Genomic DNA, 20,004 nt, shown 5'->3' with positions numbered 1-20,004 from the left:
GTTTAAAGATATAGGCCCGTGCAAACATCACACCATCCACTTTTAGAACATTTCCATTACCTCTAAAAGTTCTCTCTAGCTTGTTTGTGGTTAATCCCCATTCCTACTCTGAACCCTAAGCAGCTACTTATTTACTTTCTGTCTTTATTGATTTGCCTTTTCTGGAGAGTTTAATTAAATGGAATCATATTATATGTGGCCTTTTCTGTCTGACCTAATGTTTTCCAGGTTCATCTGTGTTGTAACATATATCTGTATTGTGTTGCTCTTCATTGCTGTGTAGTATTCCAGTGTATGTACATATCATATCTTGTTTACCCATTCATCAGTTGTTTGACATTTGTGTTTTGTCTTCCAAATATAATTTTAGCTCTTAGATTTAACCAGTAGTCTATCTTGTTCATAGTTAGAGGTAGGAGTTCAACTTCATTTCCATGTAGACATGCAGTTGTCCTTGTATTATCTGTTGAAGAGTATGCTTCCCCTATTGAATTATCTTGGCACCTTTGTTAAAAATGAATTGACCATAAATATAAGATTTTTCTGGGCATTTTTTTCTGTTCTGTTGATCTCTGTGGCTATCCTATGATAATACCATACTGTCTTGATTACTGTAGCTTTGTAATAAGTTTTAAAACTGGGTGATATAATTCCTGCAATTTATTATTCTATTTCAGATTATTTTAGCTGTTTTGGGTCCTTTGTCTTTTCATGTAAATTTTAAAGCTTGTTTATTTCTACAAAAAATAGCCCACTTTAATTTTCATAGGCATTGCATTGAATTTGTAGATCAATTTGTGGAGAATTGACATCTTAAAACTATTGAGTCTTTCAGTCCATGAACATGGAATATCTTTTCATTTTTTTTAGATCTTCTTAGTTTCTCTTAGCAGTGATTTATAGTTTTTAGTGTACAAGTCTTATAGCTCATTTGCTGTTTATTCCCAAATTTATCTTTATTTATTCCTGGGTGTTTTAATTCTTTTTTATGCTCTTGTGAATGGAGTTGTTTTATTAATTTCAATTTCATATTGTTCAGTACAGTTCCTTTGTAAATAATAGCAAATGTGTATGGCTTATTTCCCATCAAATTTCAACTATTACTAGCATTTTACTTCTAGTATGGCATATAATTTAATAGGCCTTCAGCAGTAAAAGAATCTGCCTGCAATGCAGGAGGCACAGGAGACTCAGGTTCGATCCCCAGGTTGAAAAGATCCCCTGGAGGAGGAAGCAGCTACCCACTCCATTGTTCTTGCCTGGGAAACCCCATGGACAGAAGAGCCTGGTGGGCTACAGTCTATAGGATCGCAAAGAGTTGGACACCACTGTAGTGGCTTAGCATGTACACATGCAGGGACTAATCACTGATGCATATCATGGGACCATTACTCTGCACAGTTAAGTGCCTAGGTGCAGTTTTTGCCCTTAAAGAATGACACTTCTGAAAAATATGAAGTACGTTAATACAGAAATAGTCGAGAATTCAATTTGAAAACATGACAAAATATTTATGGTAAGGCTCTCTTAATAATGCTGACTTGTGTTTCTCAACATTTCATTGATTTTTTAAAATGTTTATAAATTTATTCCTTTGCATTTAATATATATCAATCAGCAAATTAAGTAGATTGTGCTTATGTTGACACTTCTGGCCTCAAGTTAATGATTTGTTGTAGTGCCCATTTGTGCTTTTATCACATTGAAAAATGTTATTTAGGGGGAAAAAATGCACCCTGCAGTTTGTTTTTTCAACAGAAAGGAGATGTTTTTTCCAGATTATTTTCCTAGCCTTTCAGTAGACAACCATCATTTAAATCACTTGTTCTTAAAAGATGTGATCTTATAGTACCTGTATGTCATAGGATAAAATGAGGTATTATACTTCAGAAACTCTATACCATCTGTTCTTTTCCAATTGGCTGAAGAAAATTAAAGTATAGTGCTCTACATTTTTTAGTTTTTCTCTTGTAAAATTTTTCTTAAATTTTTGGGCCCAGTTATTGCTTATCAACCAGTGAGCATTAATGAACACTAAAACAAATGACCACATTTATTTATACACATTAATAGAAAAACTCAGATTATCACACTTACTTCAACAGCTTATTTTTATTACAGAAAGTTACTGTTTTATATTGTAAAGCTAGTGATATTTTGTGTTGCTGTGCTCTGAGCAAATTTAAGGACCACCAAGTTAAATTAATCATTAGAATGAAATAGAAATATGAAGCTACTCAGTGTACTAATTTGCTTATAGGCAGCAAAGATCTACACATTCTATTTCATGGCACTTTTAGGCTGTAATGAGTAGAAAGCAGTTAACACTTCTCTTCAGCAAAACATAAATATCAGGATAGACCATAATTTCCATGAAAGCTAAGGAGAGAAAATCAAGAACACTTTTATCCAGTAGTTTCCTACCAGATAGACACATGTTTTTCTCTTCTTTTAATACTTAACACTATTAAAATGGACATGTAAAGTTTTATCAATCATATGTTGAAGGGAGAATTAAGTTATTATGTTCCTGGGATATTTCTACCTCTGAGTAATGCTGTGTGCTTTTCCCCTTATAGACATACTGCAGAGGAAGGTAGAAGAGGTAACACAAATTCTAGACGATCGTCATTGCAAGGAGGAAGACTGCAACGTCAAGATGGCTTTTGATTAAATGACCCTATTTTGAGCATGTTGTTTTTGGATTATACACTACCTTCAAATTTTGAAGGTGTTCATTAGAATAGTATTTACAGCTACTATTCCCTCTTTGGTGACAATAAATTATGCATGTATTTTTTTTCCACTTAAATATTGTGCTGTTTGAAAATGATTCTGTAGCTTGGCTTTTAGTATTAGCAAATCAGAACTTTATCAGCTCTTCTGTCTAGGCAGCAACCTCTTTGATGTTGACGTTGTGTGTATAATTCATGGCTTACTCTCCCAGATTCCATATCTTACTGCCAGTATGCATTGTCCTTTTCACTCTAGCCAGATCATAGAGAAATGTTTGCCAAAAAATAGATGCCAGCCAGTCTTTACTGGGTGCTTGTTAACATTCAGCATATAGTGTTAGCTACTGTGAAGTCTCTCTCCTCAAAGGCACTTACTGTCTCCTTTAAGATACAATTAATGCCTTCTATATGAAAATAGTATAGACAATACAAGAAAGTGTGTTATGAATTACAGAAAGTATGCTATAGAAATTCAGAGAAGTGGAACTTCCCTAGTGATCCAATAGCTCAGTCTCTGTCCTCCCAGTGCAAGGGGCCCAGGTTTGATCCCTGGTCAGGGAACTAGATCCCACATGCTACAGCTAAGTTCACATGCCACAACTAAAGAGTTCACATGCCACAATTGAAAGTCCTTGCATGCCACAACTAAAGATCCTGCCTGCTTTAACTAAGACCCAGCTCAGCCAAATAAATAAATAAATAAAAATATTAAAAGAATTTCAGAGAAGGGAGGAAAAGTTAGAGTGGATTTAGGGCTTGAATTAGGCTATTTTTAAAGGGTATGGTTCAGGCAGTTTATTTTTAATGTGCAAATAATCTGGAATTTTACTTGATTTTAGCATGTGATTAATACTTGTGGGGTTTGTGTACTTATTTGTTTTTCAAGAAAAAGCCTTGTTCTTAGCCTCTGATTTCTTGTGTTTCGTGTTTTACCTAAGTCATAAATAAAGGCAATGCTCTGAAAAATAAAATAAACTACTTAAAAAGTTTTTGAGTGACTAGTGCTAGTTGCTTGTCATTACTGCGCTGAACTTCTGTTGTACTAACTGAACATGACCATCCTGAGGGAGACATATTATGGAAAGAAAATATTTTTGAAATGAGTATTAGCGATTTACATCACCTTATGAGTAAGCCAAATATCAATACTCACATGGCCTCTTTTTTTTTTCCTACCCACACTTCTCAAAGTAGCAGCTTCTAATCAGATAAATTTTTATTACCTCTCAAAATTATAGAATATGAAAAAAATTCAGAGGCCATTTAATTTTATGGATGATTTCTGTAGGTAAACAGCTTTTGAGTATAATCTTGAGTAATCTTTAATGTTTGAGTACAATATTATCACTACTGTACCCTAGATAAAGACATATTCTGTATTTTTTTTTTTTTTTTTTGCAATTCAACTCTTGTGGTCTGTGAATACGTTGTTTCACATTCAGTAAAGAGAACACAATATATAGAAGAAAACACTGGGTTTATTCTTGTCCCTGCTTAATTAACTGGACAGATAGTTTCATCTGGAGAATTATCTTTTGTCTACAACATAATAGAGTTGGACCATATGAAAGTTTTCCTAACTGGAATAAACTAGTTTCCACTTCTCTCAAGTTTTGTGGTTCCTTTATATCTTTTCACTACCAATACATGCTTACTATAAAACTTCCTCAGTAAAATAAAGAGGGGGCTATAGTTTTCCTGTTGACCTTGCATTGAGAGGTCTAATATTTTTTTTCCAGGACATAAAAGAGGCAAGTGAATGGCAAGTGACTTCTAGATCAGTGCAGTTACACTGTAAGTTTACTGGTGGATCTCTGTACTGTTTGGCACCTCAGACTAAATTGTCTTTAAGGTTTCTTCTGACTGTGGTTCTAACATGTATCTAAAAGACGTGGCTTCCCTGATAGCTCCGTTGGTAAAGAATCTGCCTGCAGTGCAGGAGACCCCAGTTCGATTCCTTGGTTGGGAAGATCCGCTGGAGAAGGGATAGGCTACCCACTCCAGTATTCTTGGGCTTCCCTGTGGCTCAGATGATAAAGAATCTGCCTGCAATGCGGGAGACCTGGATTCGATCCTTGGGTTGGAAAGATCCCTTGGAGAAGGGAAAGGCTACCCTACCCACTCCAGTATTCTGGCTTAGAGAATTCCATGGACTATACAGTCCATGGGGTTGCAAAGAGTCGGACGTGACTGAGTGACTTATACTTTCACTTTTTCACTGACTGTGGTTCTAATGTGTCTAAAAGATGTGACATTGTTGAGCAGACATGAATTACAAGATCAGAAATAACCTATTCATGCCAGTAATTTTAAGTCTACATTTTTGTTAGGTACTGGATTCTTGAGACCCCTCCACCCCCCAACCCCCTCATTGTTAAAGACCAGCTGTATTAGCTGAAGGAGAATTCTTAAATTTGTCATGCTGACACTTTCCCAGTGCTTATCTACTTTTTTTTTGTCCTTTGAAAAAGATGCTATATTTGTTCTCTCTATAATAGCATTTATGCTATCTAATTTGGAGAATTTGAAAGACATGCACAATTGTTTACTCTTAATATTAGATGAGTGATGTTCTCCCTCTTCAAGAGAAGGTTTTTGGTTTTAGCATCCTCTTTTATATCTGGAAATTATAATTGCTTCATAATATATTCATCAAAAGTGTGTTGTGAACAAAGCACCTAAAAAGGACAAAGCCTGAAAATATGTCTATGTTAAGGAGGAACTTCTAGCTTAATTAAACTAACCTTGTTAAATTGTCAGAAAGACAAATGAGGCATATTTTTCAGCTTGTCATAAATTCTTCTGGGGTGAATTTGTGAAATTACCTCATGATAAGATCTCTGTGCCCATGAATAACATCTAGAAATCTCAAAGCTTTTTATGTACTGTCTGATAGCCTTATGAATTGGGGCGAAGATGCTGTGGGAAATGGAATAGCTATTATTCCACAGTTAATAAATTTGGCAGAGCTAGAAAAATAGCCCAGTTTTCCTTCTAGTGCAATTTTCTAAATGTTTGTCCCTCGGTACCTACCACTAAACTGGCTACAATTATACACAAATACATAGAGCACTTCCTTATGACCTTGCTTTCTAGTAATTCCACCCCATATATGTCTTTTCAGCCATTCATTCTCCACTCATCCCACCTAGTGGATTTGTAATGTAGTGTGTATCACTTCAGTACCAATAGGATATATGTTTTATTAGAAGTTGCGTACAAGTCTGGTGTGGTGGTCAGTGTAGTATTTGTTCCACCCTTTGCCACCTTCCCAGGGGACAAACACACTAGCAACCTTGGTGTATTTTTCCATTTCATCGTTCATCACTGTGTCAACTGGACAGTTTGGTTGAGCAGCAGAATTCAGCCCGACCACCAAATAGAATTTACCTGGTGTGGACTATGATATAACCCACACTGTTTTTGCTTAGATTCTGACTCTGTTCTGTGCCAAAGCCACAAAAGGGCGTGTTAGAGCTGTATCCATTCACCTGTGTGCTTCAGAAGCACAGTTGTTTGCATATGCCATGTTTTGCTTGGTGGATCAGACAGCAGTAAAGAATCTGCCTGTAATGCAGGAGCCCTGGATTTGATCCCTGGGACAAGAATATCCCCTGGAGAAGGGAATGGCTACCCACTCCAGTATTCTTAGTTGAAGAATCCCATGGATATAGGAGCCTGGCAGGCTACAGTCCATGGGGTCACAAAGAGTTGGACATGACTGAGTAACTAATACACAAGGCCAAGTTTTGGATAACTCTAGTGCTTGCCATGGCAGTCTCATCTTTTAGAAATTCTCAGGATAGGAAGTATGTCTTCCTTTTCCACAAGGTATTCTACTGCATATATAAGCAAACACACACAAGATAGGTTGCCTAGTACAGAATTCTGTATTCCTCCACTTAGTTTTAGTGTTTACATCATATATAACTGGTATATTTGTCACAGCTAATGAAACTTACTATTAACTAAAGTGCATAGTTTGTGCATATTTCCTTATTTTTTCTTTAGGGCCCTTTTTCTGCTCCAGAATCCCATCCAGGATACCACATTACATTTAATTATCATGTCCCTTTGATTCCTTTAGCTGTGACAAGGACTTTTTTTTTTTGAGGCAAGGAATATGACTTTTATTGTGAAAGTCAACAGATCTAGAAGATGGCAGACTCAAATCTCAAAATAACCACCTTGCTGCACATCTGGGTGAGGTTCTTGTACAGGATAGAGAGGGGTTGGAGTTGAGGAAGTAGTGACCATTATCTTGTAAGTATCTCCTGGAATGGCCAACCTCAGGGAAGAGATGTGTTCCCATCTCTTCTGGCAGAGGGGCAGGATTCCCTGAGGCAGGTCATTATGTAGGATTATAATAACTAAAGCATTGTAAAACAAAGGTTAAAGTCAAAGAAACAGATCCATCATGGAGTCAGAATTGGCTCTTCCCTGCAATATTTCCCACTATCGATGTCCCTTCAACAATCTTGGAAAAAAAGAGGGTGACGACTTTCTAACTGCTTCATCAGATGGGTCTTTTGAGAAGTGTTTGTGGCCATCTGTGCCAGTTGCCAGTGTCCCAGATGTTGAGATTTGTCTTTCTTCGTTCCTCTTTGGAAAATGTCCACTTTATATCTGTAGAATACTGAACTTCAAACCCAGAGGCAGCATCTTAAGTTTAGGAATTTAGGGATTTTCTATGTATGGGAAGATGCAAGAGTCAGGGCTCTTTAAAATTATTTCCTTGATATGTACCCTCAGGTATCTGGGGCAGTTAATCCTGTGTTCTCACAGGCTGAGTTTCCTCAAGGCTCACCATAAGGATGGCTGCAAGGCTGATGACTGCTAGATGGCAGGTATCTCCTTCCTGAGTTTCCTCAGGGCTCACTGGCTCATGTTGGAAGATTCCAATTGCAGATGACTGATATGGCAGGAAATACTCCATTTCTCAGCTCCTCCCCTCTTGGTCAGGAATTTGACCAGTATTTGGGAGACAGTTCATGATCAAATCTGGTCCCACGGCACTGGAAGGCTCATCCCAGATCAGGAAAAAAATTGATATGCCACTCTAGTTGCTAAATTTTGGATTGACCCCCATCAATAAGGAAAGATTCTCTGGATCGTGTGCCTGATTATGATCCAGGAGACATTTTCCCTCCCATTGCTTCTTCCCATATTTAGAATTACACTATTATAATGATTTTTATGTTACGTTTTTAGCCATGTAAGTTTTGTTCAAGGCCTGGTTACACCCTGGGTATTGTAAGAGACAACAATCTTATAAATTAGACAGGATATAAGTAATGCAGTTAGTGACAGTGACAATGACAGTGCATCAAGGAGGCACGGGGCACAAACAATTGGGAAACAAAGACCAAATTAGAACAATGATTAATTAGTTTAAGGGGCAGATTTTCCTTACCCCTGGGAAACAGATTTAAACCAGTAATTTTCTTTATATAGAAACCACAAAAACCCTAACCATATCTACCAGTTCACTCAGTTCCCCTGTAACTAATCCTTTTTGTTAACAGCTTTGTGAAGCCATTAGAATTACTTGCATTTATCCAAAAGTCCTTTTTATAAATCTTCTTGAAGGGGAGGCGTTTTTGCAATGGCATCAAAGTGAAATCATAACTATCTATAATAACAAAAAGACTTAAGAAGCCACATTTAAGGCACCTAGGTTACTGCTGTGACATGCCACACTTTCAGATAATAACTAGAATTATGACCATAATACTTTATACCAGGACACATCAAAATTTCATATAATATCCAGAATATCATTTACCATAAAATATAACCTAAGAAGATTTATTACTCATTTGATAACACTTCCCATTGTAATTTAACATACCAAGTGAACCTAATGCGTTTAATGTTTCCTTGGGATGTTTCAAAGGCCCTTTGAAGCATCCCAAAGTTTAGCTAGAGGTCAAAGAAACTTTATTATAATTTGATTTGGGAAGTTTTGTCAAAACAACATCAAAAGGGTTTTAAAACACAACAGGATTATAAGTGTGACAAGGACTTTTAATGGTTTGGTGACCTCGACAATTTGGAGGTATAGAGGTCAGATATTTTATAGTCCATGTACTTTGAAATTTACAAGTCACTTATGATTGAGATTAAACGCTTTTCTTTTCATATACTTAAGGACATAGTGGAGAAGGAAATGGCAACCCACTCCAGTATTCTTGCCTGGAAAATCCCACGGAGAGGAGCCTGGCAGGGTACAGTCCATAGTGCAAGAATTTGACACGACTCAGCAGCTAAACCACCACCACTAAGGATATATGTATTTCCATTTCTAGAAATTAGGAGCCCATTATCTTAACTAGTATGCTCTATCAGTCTCTTGAGTCATCTTAATTATCAATAAAAACATTCATGGGCTTGAATATATGTGGTTGTCTGATTGTCAGGAAGTACAATGTCTTGTAAGCCTCTGTTAGAGATAGAGGAGAACCATTGGTGCTAGTGATGTGGTCACTCTCTGATCACTCTGGCTACACTGCAGAGGGTGGACCAGAGATTCGACTGGAAATAGCAAGTAGGCAGGATGTGGGATAAGAAGTCCTTGAAAGCAGAAGCAGGGTTGATAGGGACACATTCAAGGAAAATTGGAAGGGCCAGGATCTGGTGATATTGGATGAGAGAGTTAAGAAGTCAAAGGCGACTCCTAGGTTTATGAGCTGGATATTTTGGGTGTTATATTTAACCTATACGAGAAATCCAATAGAACTATTCGGGCAATTTACAATATACCGTTTGCTCAGTACGGGCTTTCGATTTGTAGCTCCGCAAGACTACAATTCCCAGAGCACCGCGCTCCACCACAATCCCCTTCGAGTCGGCCGCGTAGAGTTCTGGGACTTGAAGTCCGCGGCCTGTTTTACCCAAGTTAGATCTAGGGGCCTGTGGAAACATGAAGAGGTAAGGGATTGTCTGAGAACAGACGGCGAAGGGCGCTCTGTTCTACCTTTTGACTTTTCAAATGGCTTTTGTTACTTTGGCTTTGGGGTATGTCACGTTCTGGGGAGAGGGTTTCGTGTGAGCGGGAAGACAGAGGAGGAGGGAAAAGGGGAGACGGGCTAGACAGGCCTGTAGGGCGAAGTTCAGGAAGGGCCGCCGCCGCTGCCGGTCCCCGTAGGGATGCCCTCCTGGCACGGGCACCTAGGCAACGGCGCTGGCCCCGGGACAGATGCTGTGGCTGGCTCCTTCCTGTTTCAGACCGACCCACTCAGGTAAAAGGGTCTTGACCGATTGATGAAACCAGTCTGGGCCGTAGAAACCCGGGCCAGATCCTTCCTGTCCCGCCGGACTTCCTCTCCATGCTCAGAAATGGGCTCAGGGTAGGCGCGTTTATGTGCAGTGTTTGTGTTTATAGCGAACTTTTTCGGGCTGAGAGACCGTGTAGTACTTTCAGACCTGAAAGTAAGCAAGTGATACTTTGTTTCTACAAATTTGGAAGCAAAGTACCAAACCCGTATCCATCTATTGTAAGAAAAGAAAGGCATCGACTGCGAGCAGTTCCCCCTACCGGTTCTGCCGGAAATGGCAGCTTTAACGTGGCTGATCTTTGTTGAAAGCCTGCGCTTGCAATCTATTACTGACGGTACACGAAACCTTTTTTAAGGCTCCTTATCAAATTAGTTTTGTATTCATTTTGCAAGTAGAATAATCACTGGAATAGGGCGGTGCATTTAAATTCTTACAGGTATGATGCTCTCCTGCACCGTTAGTTTCTGCATCTTTTTTAAAAATGTAGTTTCTGATTTTCCCTGCTTCAAAATGCCTTTTAAAAATTGTTTATAATATCTCTCATACATGCAAAATTATGAATATAATAGAGTCGTCCTCACTACAATAGAACATTACCAGTATCAGAAGTCTGCTTGTGTGCTCCTGTTTCTCTTCCCTCCCCAAGAGGATCACTATCCAGTATTTTGCCTTAATCATTTCTTTGCTTTTTTCTTTTTAAATAGTTTTGCCACATATGAATTTATATCTAAACAAAATGTCGCTAGTGTTATTCCATTTTCAACTCTATATAGACACATATTGTATGAATTTTTCTGGCACTATTTTCACTCTACATTTCTTTTTGAAATTTATGTGTACTGATGTATTTAGCTATGATTTATTCATTTCAAAGCCACTTCAAATTTAGCAAGAACTTTCAGAATTCTAAATAATGAGGAAATATTAAGATACTTGAAAGGAATTTTTTAAAACCCTAGGCCTATGTATCTTTTAAAATTTCCCAAAGTTGTTAGAAGTCTTTCTAGAGTGTGGGAATTTTCCTTATAATTATGAGAGATACATCTAGGTCTCATCATAACCCCAATAGTAAAGGGCTAAGAAAGGTATTTAGTATTTATTTTCCTCATCGAGTTAACTCACTTTGCTTTTTTCTTTTAAAATCTGTTCTTGCACACTTAAATGGTCCTGCTATTTTTTTTATGCTCAGAGTTTTTCATTATTTAGCATTACCTAGATATCCACACAGTAGTGCTTAAGCTATAAAATGTTATGATCCCCTTCACCTTTGCTTCTATACTCTCTCCTTTGGTGATCTCCTCTCTCACAACTCCAGATCCTGACAATACAGATGACTCAAGATTTCCATGCACAGCCTCAGACTCTCATCTATACAACACTTCTCTCTCTCACTTTCCTTCTAGCCAATATCACCTTCTGTCACCTCAGGTTCAGTATGTCTTTGAAGCATTCCTGATACTTCATGCTGGTATTTCAATTGTAATAGTTAGTTGACTCAACATGGCTAAAATGAGAATGACTTCCCTTTCCCAAACCATTTACTCCGTCTGGAACTTCCTCTTTAGTTCATTGGTCCCATCGCTCAGTTACACAGCTTGAAATTTGGGGTTATTTTTCACTTCTTCTTACCCCTATGTTCAAAAGGCATTTCTCATTTAAGCCTTCCTTTCCATTGTCACTATTAGCACTCCACTTTGAACTTTCTTCACCTCACGTTTGATAAATTATATAGTTTCCTAACTAGTTCTTCTGGTTTTGTTCTTACTAATCCATAAAGCTTATTATAACCCATTCATTTTCCTAAACCATCGCTTATACCATGTCACTTAACTGCCTAATAAATTGCCTTCTAATACCTGTACATTAAGGTTGAGACCATTTAGTTGGTGTATTTAAGGCCGTTCACAGTCTAACTATCCCTCCAACAGGATCTCCCAAGGTTGCCATACATGTATGCCAGATAAAGTTCTTATTATCCCCCAGAACATACTTCTGTCCCTTCATGCTCTCTCTCCCTATTTTTTCCTTCATCACACAGAGTCCTTCAAATGCCAGTGTAAGAATTACCTTTCCAAAGTCTTCATTTACTACCTTGCCTCCCAGTTATTTCTTCTGTGAACTCCTACTGATTTGGTATATGCTTCTTTATATCTTTCTTCTCTTCTTTCTTTCTCTCTCCTCCTCTCTGTCACTCTCTCCCTGTGCTTTTCATTCTCCCTCCCTCCCTCTCTCCTGCTCTGCCCTCACCCCCAGGCATCTGCATACAACACATCCATATCTATTACTTTTCCCTAAATAAATTGCAAGCTTCTTAATGAGAGGGACTGTGTCTTGCATATCTTTGACTCCATCAGTACCCAGCAGAGTGCATTCATTGTGTATAAACAAGTACTTAGTTAATGTTTGTGGAATGAGTGATAAACGGCAACAAATAGAGAAGTATCTTTGAACAAATGGGATCCCTAATGGTAGATGATATAGCTAAAGAATATATTTTGAGATTCAGTGTCTCTTCTACTTTCCATATATATCCTTGTATCTATTCCAGGGTAAATAGCTGTGTCAAGAGTGATGAGCATGTCCTGGAGGAGCTGGAAACAGAAGGGGAGAGGCAGCTGAAAAGCCTCCTTCAGCATCAACTTGATACCTCTGTCTCCATTGAGGAGTAGGTATTGATTTTGCAAAAAGAGTATCATAGACCCTCAGCTCCAGGTGACAGATGCCTCTTCAAGTCTGGGTGGAAGATTCCTCTCTCACCCCCCTTTCCTTGGCAGATTTCTACTGATTAGTCAGGGTTTTACTACTGTGTCTCTTCTAGGAAGCCTTCCATATCCCACTCTGTCTGGGCTGAGTACCATTCCTGTGTCTTCCTTTAACATTCATAGTACTTATAATCCAGTAGTGTTATTGCCTGCTTACTTGCCTCTCTTCTACAGCTCCTTGCGCAAAGCAGAAACTGTTGTCTTTTTTACTGTTAAGTCCTCATTACCTGGCACAGTGTCTGATGCATAGTAAGTGCTCAGTAAATAAATATTTGATTCAGTCATTTGTTAGTCCTGGACTACTGGTGGAATTCCATATCATTGTAGTAGTTCTTTAACCTAGAAATAGGATGTAAGAGAGAAATTGCCCCTGAGTTTCATTGTGCCTTCTAATGGCAAGCCCCATTTCTGTGCATTGTGGTAACTTGAAGATGTTCTTCCTCTCTTCCTGCTTGTTTTGCAGATGTGTATCTAAGAAAGAGAGCTTTGCTCCTGGTACTATGTATAAGCCCTTTGGGAAGGAAGCAGCTGGGACTATGACTTTGTCCCAGTTCCAGACACTGCATGAGAAGGACCAGGAGACTGCTTCTCTCAGGGAACTGGGGCTTAATGAAACAGAAATCTTGATTTGGAAGAGCCATGTTTCAGGTGAAAAGGTGAGTGGGGCAATTTTTTTTGGAGAATAAAATGGACAATTTCTTCATTTGATACTGAGAACCTTTTCATTTTGAGTTCTCACAACACTGAGCTTTGTGTCTAAATCTTTGGTTTTTAAGGTAAGGACGTTGGTAAAAGAGAAGCTGCTCCTTGACTTGTTTTTTTTTTTTTTTAACAAATGGGATTTTATTTTTTTAATTTTATTTATTTTTGGCTGTACCATGTGGCTTATGGGATCTTAGTTCCCCAACCAGGGATTGAACCTGTACCCTCAGTAGTAAAAGCACAGAGTCCTAACCACTGGACCACCAGGGAATCCCTGCTCCTTGACTTCCTAGCTGACGTATATATAAATGACCATTTTGGGGCCCTGATCATTTTCTTTCTTGTTTAAGGCATCAGATTGTCACTTTCAGGGTGGGTCCTCTGTGATATATGCCGTCTCATTTCTCCAATTTCAGAGGACGAGACTTAGGGCAACCCCTGAAGCAATACAGAACCGTCTTCAAGATATTGAGGAAAGAATCTCAGAGCGTCAGCGCATCCTTTGCCTGCCACAGAGATTTGCAAAGAGCAAACAGCTGACCCGGCGAGAAATGGAAATAGAAAATTCTTTATTTCAGGGAGCTGATCGTCACTCTTTCCTCAAGGCTCTTTATTACCAAGGTATGTGATCACCGCTGACTTGATACACTCTTTCACTAGCAGAAAGATTTAACATCAGGACCTTAACTATGAAGAGTTAGTGGAGGGAGTGGGGGAAAGATGAACTATCACTACTCTTGAGGAATGTATATATAGTCCCATGAGAAAGACAAATATGTACCTAGTTAGTTGCAGTACACCCTGGAAATTGCTATTGTAGAGGTGTGAATAAAATGCTGAGGGGACCTAAGACATAGAGCATCTAAGTCTAGTTGGGGGAGTCAGGGAGTTTATATTTGTACTTGTACCAAGTCTTGATGGATCAACAGGCATTTGTCAGTAAATAGTGGGAAGAGGGCATTATAGATAGTAGGTGAGTAGGAACAAGATTGTGAAAGAACCTGATGTGTCTAGGGAACAGTGAAAAGTTCATTGTGGCAGGATGTGTAGAACATGGTGAGGACTGGCAGAAGATGACACTGGAAAAGGTAGGTGAGGCTAGATTGTGAAGGGTCCTGAGGTGGAACTATAAATTAGCACAAAATGTACAGATAAATGTGTGTCTTAGCCAGAAAGAGTGGATTTAACAGAGAAGTTTTGCTAGGCACTGTGGAAGGTATGCAGAAGTTTAAGAAATGACTTCTTGACTTTGTGCCAGTTGGAATCTAGTTGGAGAGAGAAGTGCACAGCATTTAGTAACAAGGCTAGATACAGTTGTTAAGTGCTGTAGGAGTTCAGAGAAGGGAAAGGTCACTGTGCATTGATGTGACTAAAGATGGCCTCTCAGAGGAGATAAGATTTAAATATTCTTTTAACACTACCAAGTCTTCAGAAAGGAGAAGGGAGGGTCATTTCACTTGTAGCAGATGTCATGAATTAAGTCATGTTTGGAGATATTGTGAGAGACAAAGTTAAAAAGATAGCTAAAATGTTTGAACTTTATTTGGCAAGTAGTATAGACCTACATGGAGTTAGTTATTCAATTAGTCATTTTGGGTATAGTTAAGGTCTTTGAACCAGGAGTAACATGATAAAAGCAGTATCTGAACTTGATGAATCTGGCGGCCAGGAAATCAAATACATGAGCAGGAGAACTGGAAGCAGGGAAAACAGTTGAGGAGTAATCACAGTCATTTCTTCAGGAAGAGCTGCACTAGGATGATGGCAAAGAAACTGGAAAGAGAAGTAGGTATGGTTGTGAGAGACATTACAAAAGAACAATTGGTAAAACTTGTTGACTGAGAATGAAGGTCAGTAGAGAGGCCTGTGTCAAAGATAACCCAGGTGTTTCAAGGTTGTGTGACTTAACAGTTGGCAACATTAAGAAAACCCTTATGGGGAAATTTTGAGGAAAGATGATGAGTTTGATTTTAAACAGGTTAAATTTATGAGACTGCAGGATCATCCAGTGCAGATACTGAGGAGGCTGTTGGAAATGTAGCAGTGGAGCTCCAGGGAGAGGGCAGAACTAGATTCATAGAATCAGGACTCCTCTATGCTTAGACAATAAAGTCAATAGAATGAGTGAATGGTTTGTTAGAGACAGAGAGACCATAGACATGCAAGAGCAGTGGTGAAGGAAGGAATGAAGAAACAGCTTTTGTGGAGAGACATTATAGCTTGCTGATCAAGAACATGGGCTGTGGAGACAGATTGCTGGGAACATCCTGGCTCCCCCACTTACTATCTAAAGATGTGGGGCAAGTTACAATACTGTGCTTGATTTCCTTCAAGAGAATATTAATAGTAGCTATATTGTAGGGTTGTTAGGATTAAGAGAGGTAATACATGTAAATCACTTAAAGCAGTACCTGGTATTTGGGGTGGGTGGGTAGTGTATGAATCTGTTCTGTTTCCTATCTTTGAAACTCCTTGCTTTACACCTTCACAGCATACCACAAAAAGACAAGTGCAGACAAGTACATGACCTCAATGAAGAGGAAGATAAAATTAGGCACAAAAGGCAAGTCGAGAGTTTTCTTACAGTGTTAGATTTAGGAATGTAACCTAGGGTCCCAGACTTCTAAGTTGAGTTCTTATTTAATTTCATATTCAGTATATGACAATGTTTATAGGACATGATCCACAGGGAACATATTATCCTGATACAGAATATTAAAGAGAGGGGTTAGAAGTTTAAAGCTTTAACATTTAGTGTTGTTGATTTTTTTCTCTATACCTTTTAAGTTATTGTACCAGACATAAAATGACCTTAATGTCTTTTTGATCCTATTTCATAATCCTGAATATTTTTAATCAGTAAAGTATAACTATTGATGATGATGATATAGTAGCTAATATTTTACTTTATTTTTGAAATGAACTTACAATAAAATTGCCTGTTTATTTGGGGGGAGGTGTGTGTACAATTCTGTGAATTGTAAATCATGTTAATCACATAGATTCATGTAACCACCACCACAATCAGGATAAAGAACAGCTCCATCACCCTCAAACTCCTTCATACTATCCATTGAAGTCACTCCCAATTCCACCCGTAATCTCTGGCAATCAGTCACTGATCTATTCTCCATCACTGTGATTTTGTCTTTTAGAGAATGTCATACAAATAGAATCATTCGAAATGTAATCTTTTGAGAGTGACTTCTTTCATGCAGTGTAGTGCCTTTGAGATTCATCCAAGTTGTATGTATCAATAGTTCATTTTTGCTGAGTAGCATTCTATTGTATGAATGTTTCAAAGTTTGTCTATCCACTCACCCATTCAAGTGCATTTGGGCTGTTTCCAGGTTATGGTGATTATGAATAATACTGATATGAATATTCTTGTACAGGCTTTTGTGTGAACATAAAATTTTTATTTCTCTAAGGTAAATATCTAGGAGTGGGATTACTGGGTCATATGGTAAGTGTTTGTTTAACTTTATAAGAAACTGCCAAACCATTTTCAAGAGTGGCTGAACCATGTTGCATTTTCACCAGCAATGTATGACAGTTCCAATTGCTCTACATCTTTGTCAGCATTTGGTATTGTTGGTATTTATTTTAGTTATTCTAATAGCTGTGAAGTGGTATCTCATTGTAGTTTTAATTTGCATTTCCTTAATGGCTAATGATATTAAACATCTTTCCATATGCTTATGTGCCATCCTTATATCCTATTTGCTGAAGTGTCTGTTCAAATCTTTTGCTGTTTTTCATTGAGTTGTTTATTTTTTCCTGTTGACTTTTGAGAGTTCTTTATATAGTCAAAACACAATTCTCTGTTGGATATATGATTTACAAATATTTTATCCCAGTGTGCAGCTTGTCTTTTCATTCTCTTAACAGTGTCTTCTGCAGAGCAAGCTCTCTTTTATTGTGGTAAAATATACCTAACATAAAAGTGACCATTCTAACTATTTTTTAAGTGTACAGTTCTGTGGCATTAAGTATATTCACATTGTTCAGCCATCATCGCCATCCATCTCCAGAACTTGTTCATCTTCCCAAACTGAAACTCTGTACGCATTAAACACTAACTCCCCATTCTCCCCTTGCTTTATCTTCTACCAACCACCATTCTGCTCTCTCTCTATGAATTTGAATATTCTAGGCACCTCATGTAAACAGAATCATACAGTTTTTGTCTTTTTGTGTCTGGCTTATTTCACTTAGCATCCATATTGTAGCATGTATCAGGATTTCCTCCCTTTTTAAGGCTAAATAATATTTTATTGTATGTATCTACTACATTTTGTTAATCTATTCATCTGTCAATAGACACTTATGTAGTTTCTGTCTTTTGGCTATTGTGAATAATGCTGCTATGAACATGGATGTACAACAGTCTGTTCCAGTCCCTGCTTTCATTCTTTTGAATTTGTTAAGTGGGATTGCTGGATTATATGGTAATTCTATGTTTAATCTTTTGAGGAACCACCATACTGTTTGCCATAGAGACTATACTGTTTTAAATTCATGCCAGCAATGTACAAGGATGTCTTTTGTCCGTTTTTAAATGGGTTGTTTGTTGTTAAGTTGCAGGAGTTCTTTATCTATTCTGGATATTACTCCCTGTTCAGATATATGATTTGCAAATATTTTCTCCTATTCTATGGGTTGCCTTCTTATTCTGTCAATAGTATCCTTTGATGCACAAAAGTTTTTATTTTTGATAAAGTCAAGTTTGTCTATTTTTTGTTCCCTGTGCTTTTGTTGTTATATCCAGTAAATCTCGCCAAGTCTAATGTCATAAACCATTTTTCCTATGTTATCTTCAAAAAGTTTTATAGATTTGGCTCTTATGTTTAGTTAGGTCTTTGATCCATTTTGAGTTAACTTCATATGTAAGGGGTCCAACTTCATTTTTTACATGTTTGATATCCAGCTTTTCCGGTACTACTTGTTGAAATGACTACCTTTCCTCATTGAATGATCTTGGCACACTCTCTGAAAATCATTTGAGTGTAAATGAAAGAGTATATTTCCAGACTCTCCATTCTATTCCATTGGTATATATGTCTGTCTTTATGTTAGTACCACACTTTTTAAACTACTGTAGATTTGTAGTAAACTTTGAAATCAGGAAATATGAGACCTCCAACTTTGCTCTTCTTTTTCAAAATTGTTTTCATTGTTTGAGTCCCTTGAGATTCCATATGAATTTTAGGATAGATTTTTCGATTTCCTTTTTTTCTGGCCTTGCCACATGGTTTGTGGGATCTTAGTTCCCTTACCAGGGATCGAATCCAGGCCCACAGCAGTGAAAGCACCGAGTCTTTAACCACTGGACTGCCAGGGAATTCCCAGGTTTTTCTATTTCTGCAAAAAACGTCATTGAGATTTTGATAGTATTGCTTTGAATTTGTATATCACTTTGGGTGGTACTGACAACAATTCTAAATCTTCAATCCATGAACACAGAATGTCTTTGTATTTATTCATGTCTTTCAGCAAAATTTTGTAGTTTTCAGTGTGCAGATTTTTTGCTTCAGAGCAAATATTTTAAATTTTGATACAATCCAGTTTATCCATTTTTTTCTTTTATGGATTGTGCTTTTTTATGTCTAAAAACTAACACTAGATTTTATGAAAAAGGATTTATTCCTTTATTTTCTTCTAGCAGTTTTATAATTGTATATCTTACATTTAAGTCTATGATCCACTTTGACTTAATGTTTATATAAGGTGTGAGGTTTATGTTAAGGTACACTTTTTTGCTTATGAATATCCGATTATCCAGTACTAATTGTTGAAAAGAGTATTCTTTCTCCATTTACTTGCCTTTGCATTTTTGTCAGAAATCTATTGGGTATATATTTGTCTTAATAATTAACATCATAGTTAATGGTGAAAGATTGGAATCATTCTTCCAATACCAAGAATAAGACAAGGATGTCCACTCTCGCCACTTCTGTTTACAGTGAAATGAAATTAGAAATCAATAATAGATGGACATTTAGGAAATTTACAAATATGTGGAAATTATTTAACACTCTACCAAACAACCAAGGATCAAAAAGAAGTTGCAAGGGACATTAGAAAATACTTTGAGATGAATGAAAACAAAATATACCAAAACTTTAGGAATGCAGTAGAAGAGGTACTCAAGGGGCTATTTAAAGCTGTAAATGCCCGTATTAATAAATAGGAAGAACCTCAAATTTATAACCAAAACTTCCATCTCAAGAAACTACAAAAATTTGTCCAAACCCATTGGATATATGATACCAAGAGTAAATGGTAAACTATAGACTTGGAGTAATTATGATATGTCAGTGTAGGCTCATCATTCGTAACAAATGTCCCACTCTGGTGGGAGGTAATGAGGGAGACTGAACATGTGTGGGGTCAGGGGAATAGGTGGGAAATCTCTGCAGCTTCCCCTCAATTTTGCTGTGAAGCTACAGCTACTCTAAAAAAATTGAAGTTTAGTGAAAAAAGCTACAAAAAGAAGGCAAATAAACCCAAATCTAGCTTAAGGA

The 20,004-nt window shown here is 37.5% G+C and overlaps 2 protein-coding genes across 7 annotated transcripts in view; both read left to right on the top strand.

The window, feature by feature from the left end:
- The window catches only part of NUP62CL (nucleoporin 62 C-terminal like), an 86,009-nt gene extending 82,285 nt beyond the window's left edge, over positions 1-3,724 (top strand). Inside the window, exon 10 of one of the 2 annotated variants that reach the window (XM_043897690.1) lies at positions 2,580-3,724. In XM_043897690.1, coding sequence (XP_043753625.1) covers positions 2,580-2,674 — 95 coding nt within the window. In that variant the 3' untranslated portion in view covers positions 2,675-3,724. The remainder of the gene's footprint in view (positions 1-2,579) is intronic. The other variant, XM_043897691.1, reaches the window with a different exon arrangement.
- A 5,898-nt stretch (positions 3,725-9,622) lies between these two features.
- Positions 9,623-20,004, top strand: part of RBM41 (RNA binding motif protein 41) — a 74,593-nt gene continuing 64,211 nt past the window's right edge. For 2 of the 5 annotated variants that reach the window (XM_043895688.1, XM_043895686.1), the window contains exons 1-5: positions 9,623-9,665; positions 12,562-12,678; positions 13,239-13,431; positions 13,894-14,098; positions 15,969-16,040. In XM_043895688.1, coding sequence (XP_043751623.1) covers positions 9,658-9,665; positions 12,562-12,678; positions 13,239-13,431; positions 13,894-14,098; positions 15,969-16,040 — 595 coding nt within the window. In that variant the 5' untranslated portion in view covers positions 9,623-9,657. Of the gene's footprint in view, positions 9,666-10,328; positions 10,348-12,561; positions 12,679-13,238; positions 13,432-13,893; positions 14,099-15,968; positions 16,041-20,004 lie in introns of those variants that run through there. The other 3 variants (XM_043895689.1, XM_043895687.1, XM_043895690.1) reach the window with 2 other exon arrangements.

Source organism: Cervus elaphus, chromosome X, assembly GCF_910594005.1.
Source record: "Cervus elaphus chromosome X, mCerEla1.1, whole genome shotgun sequence".
NCBI classification, from domain to species: domain Eukaryota; kingdom Metazoa; phylum Chordata; class Mammalia; order Artiodactyla; family Cervidae; genus Cervus; species Cervus elaphus.
The sequence above is the reverse complement of the archived record's forward strand: the minus strand, read 5'-3'. Positions and strand labels throughout refer to the sequence as shown.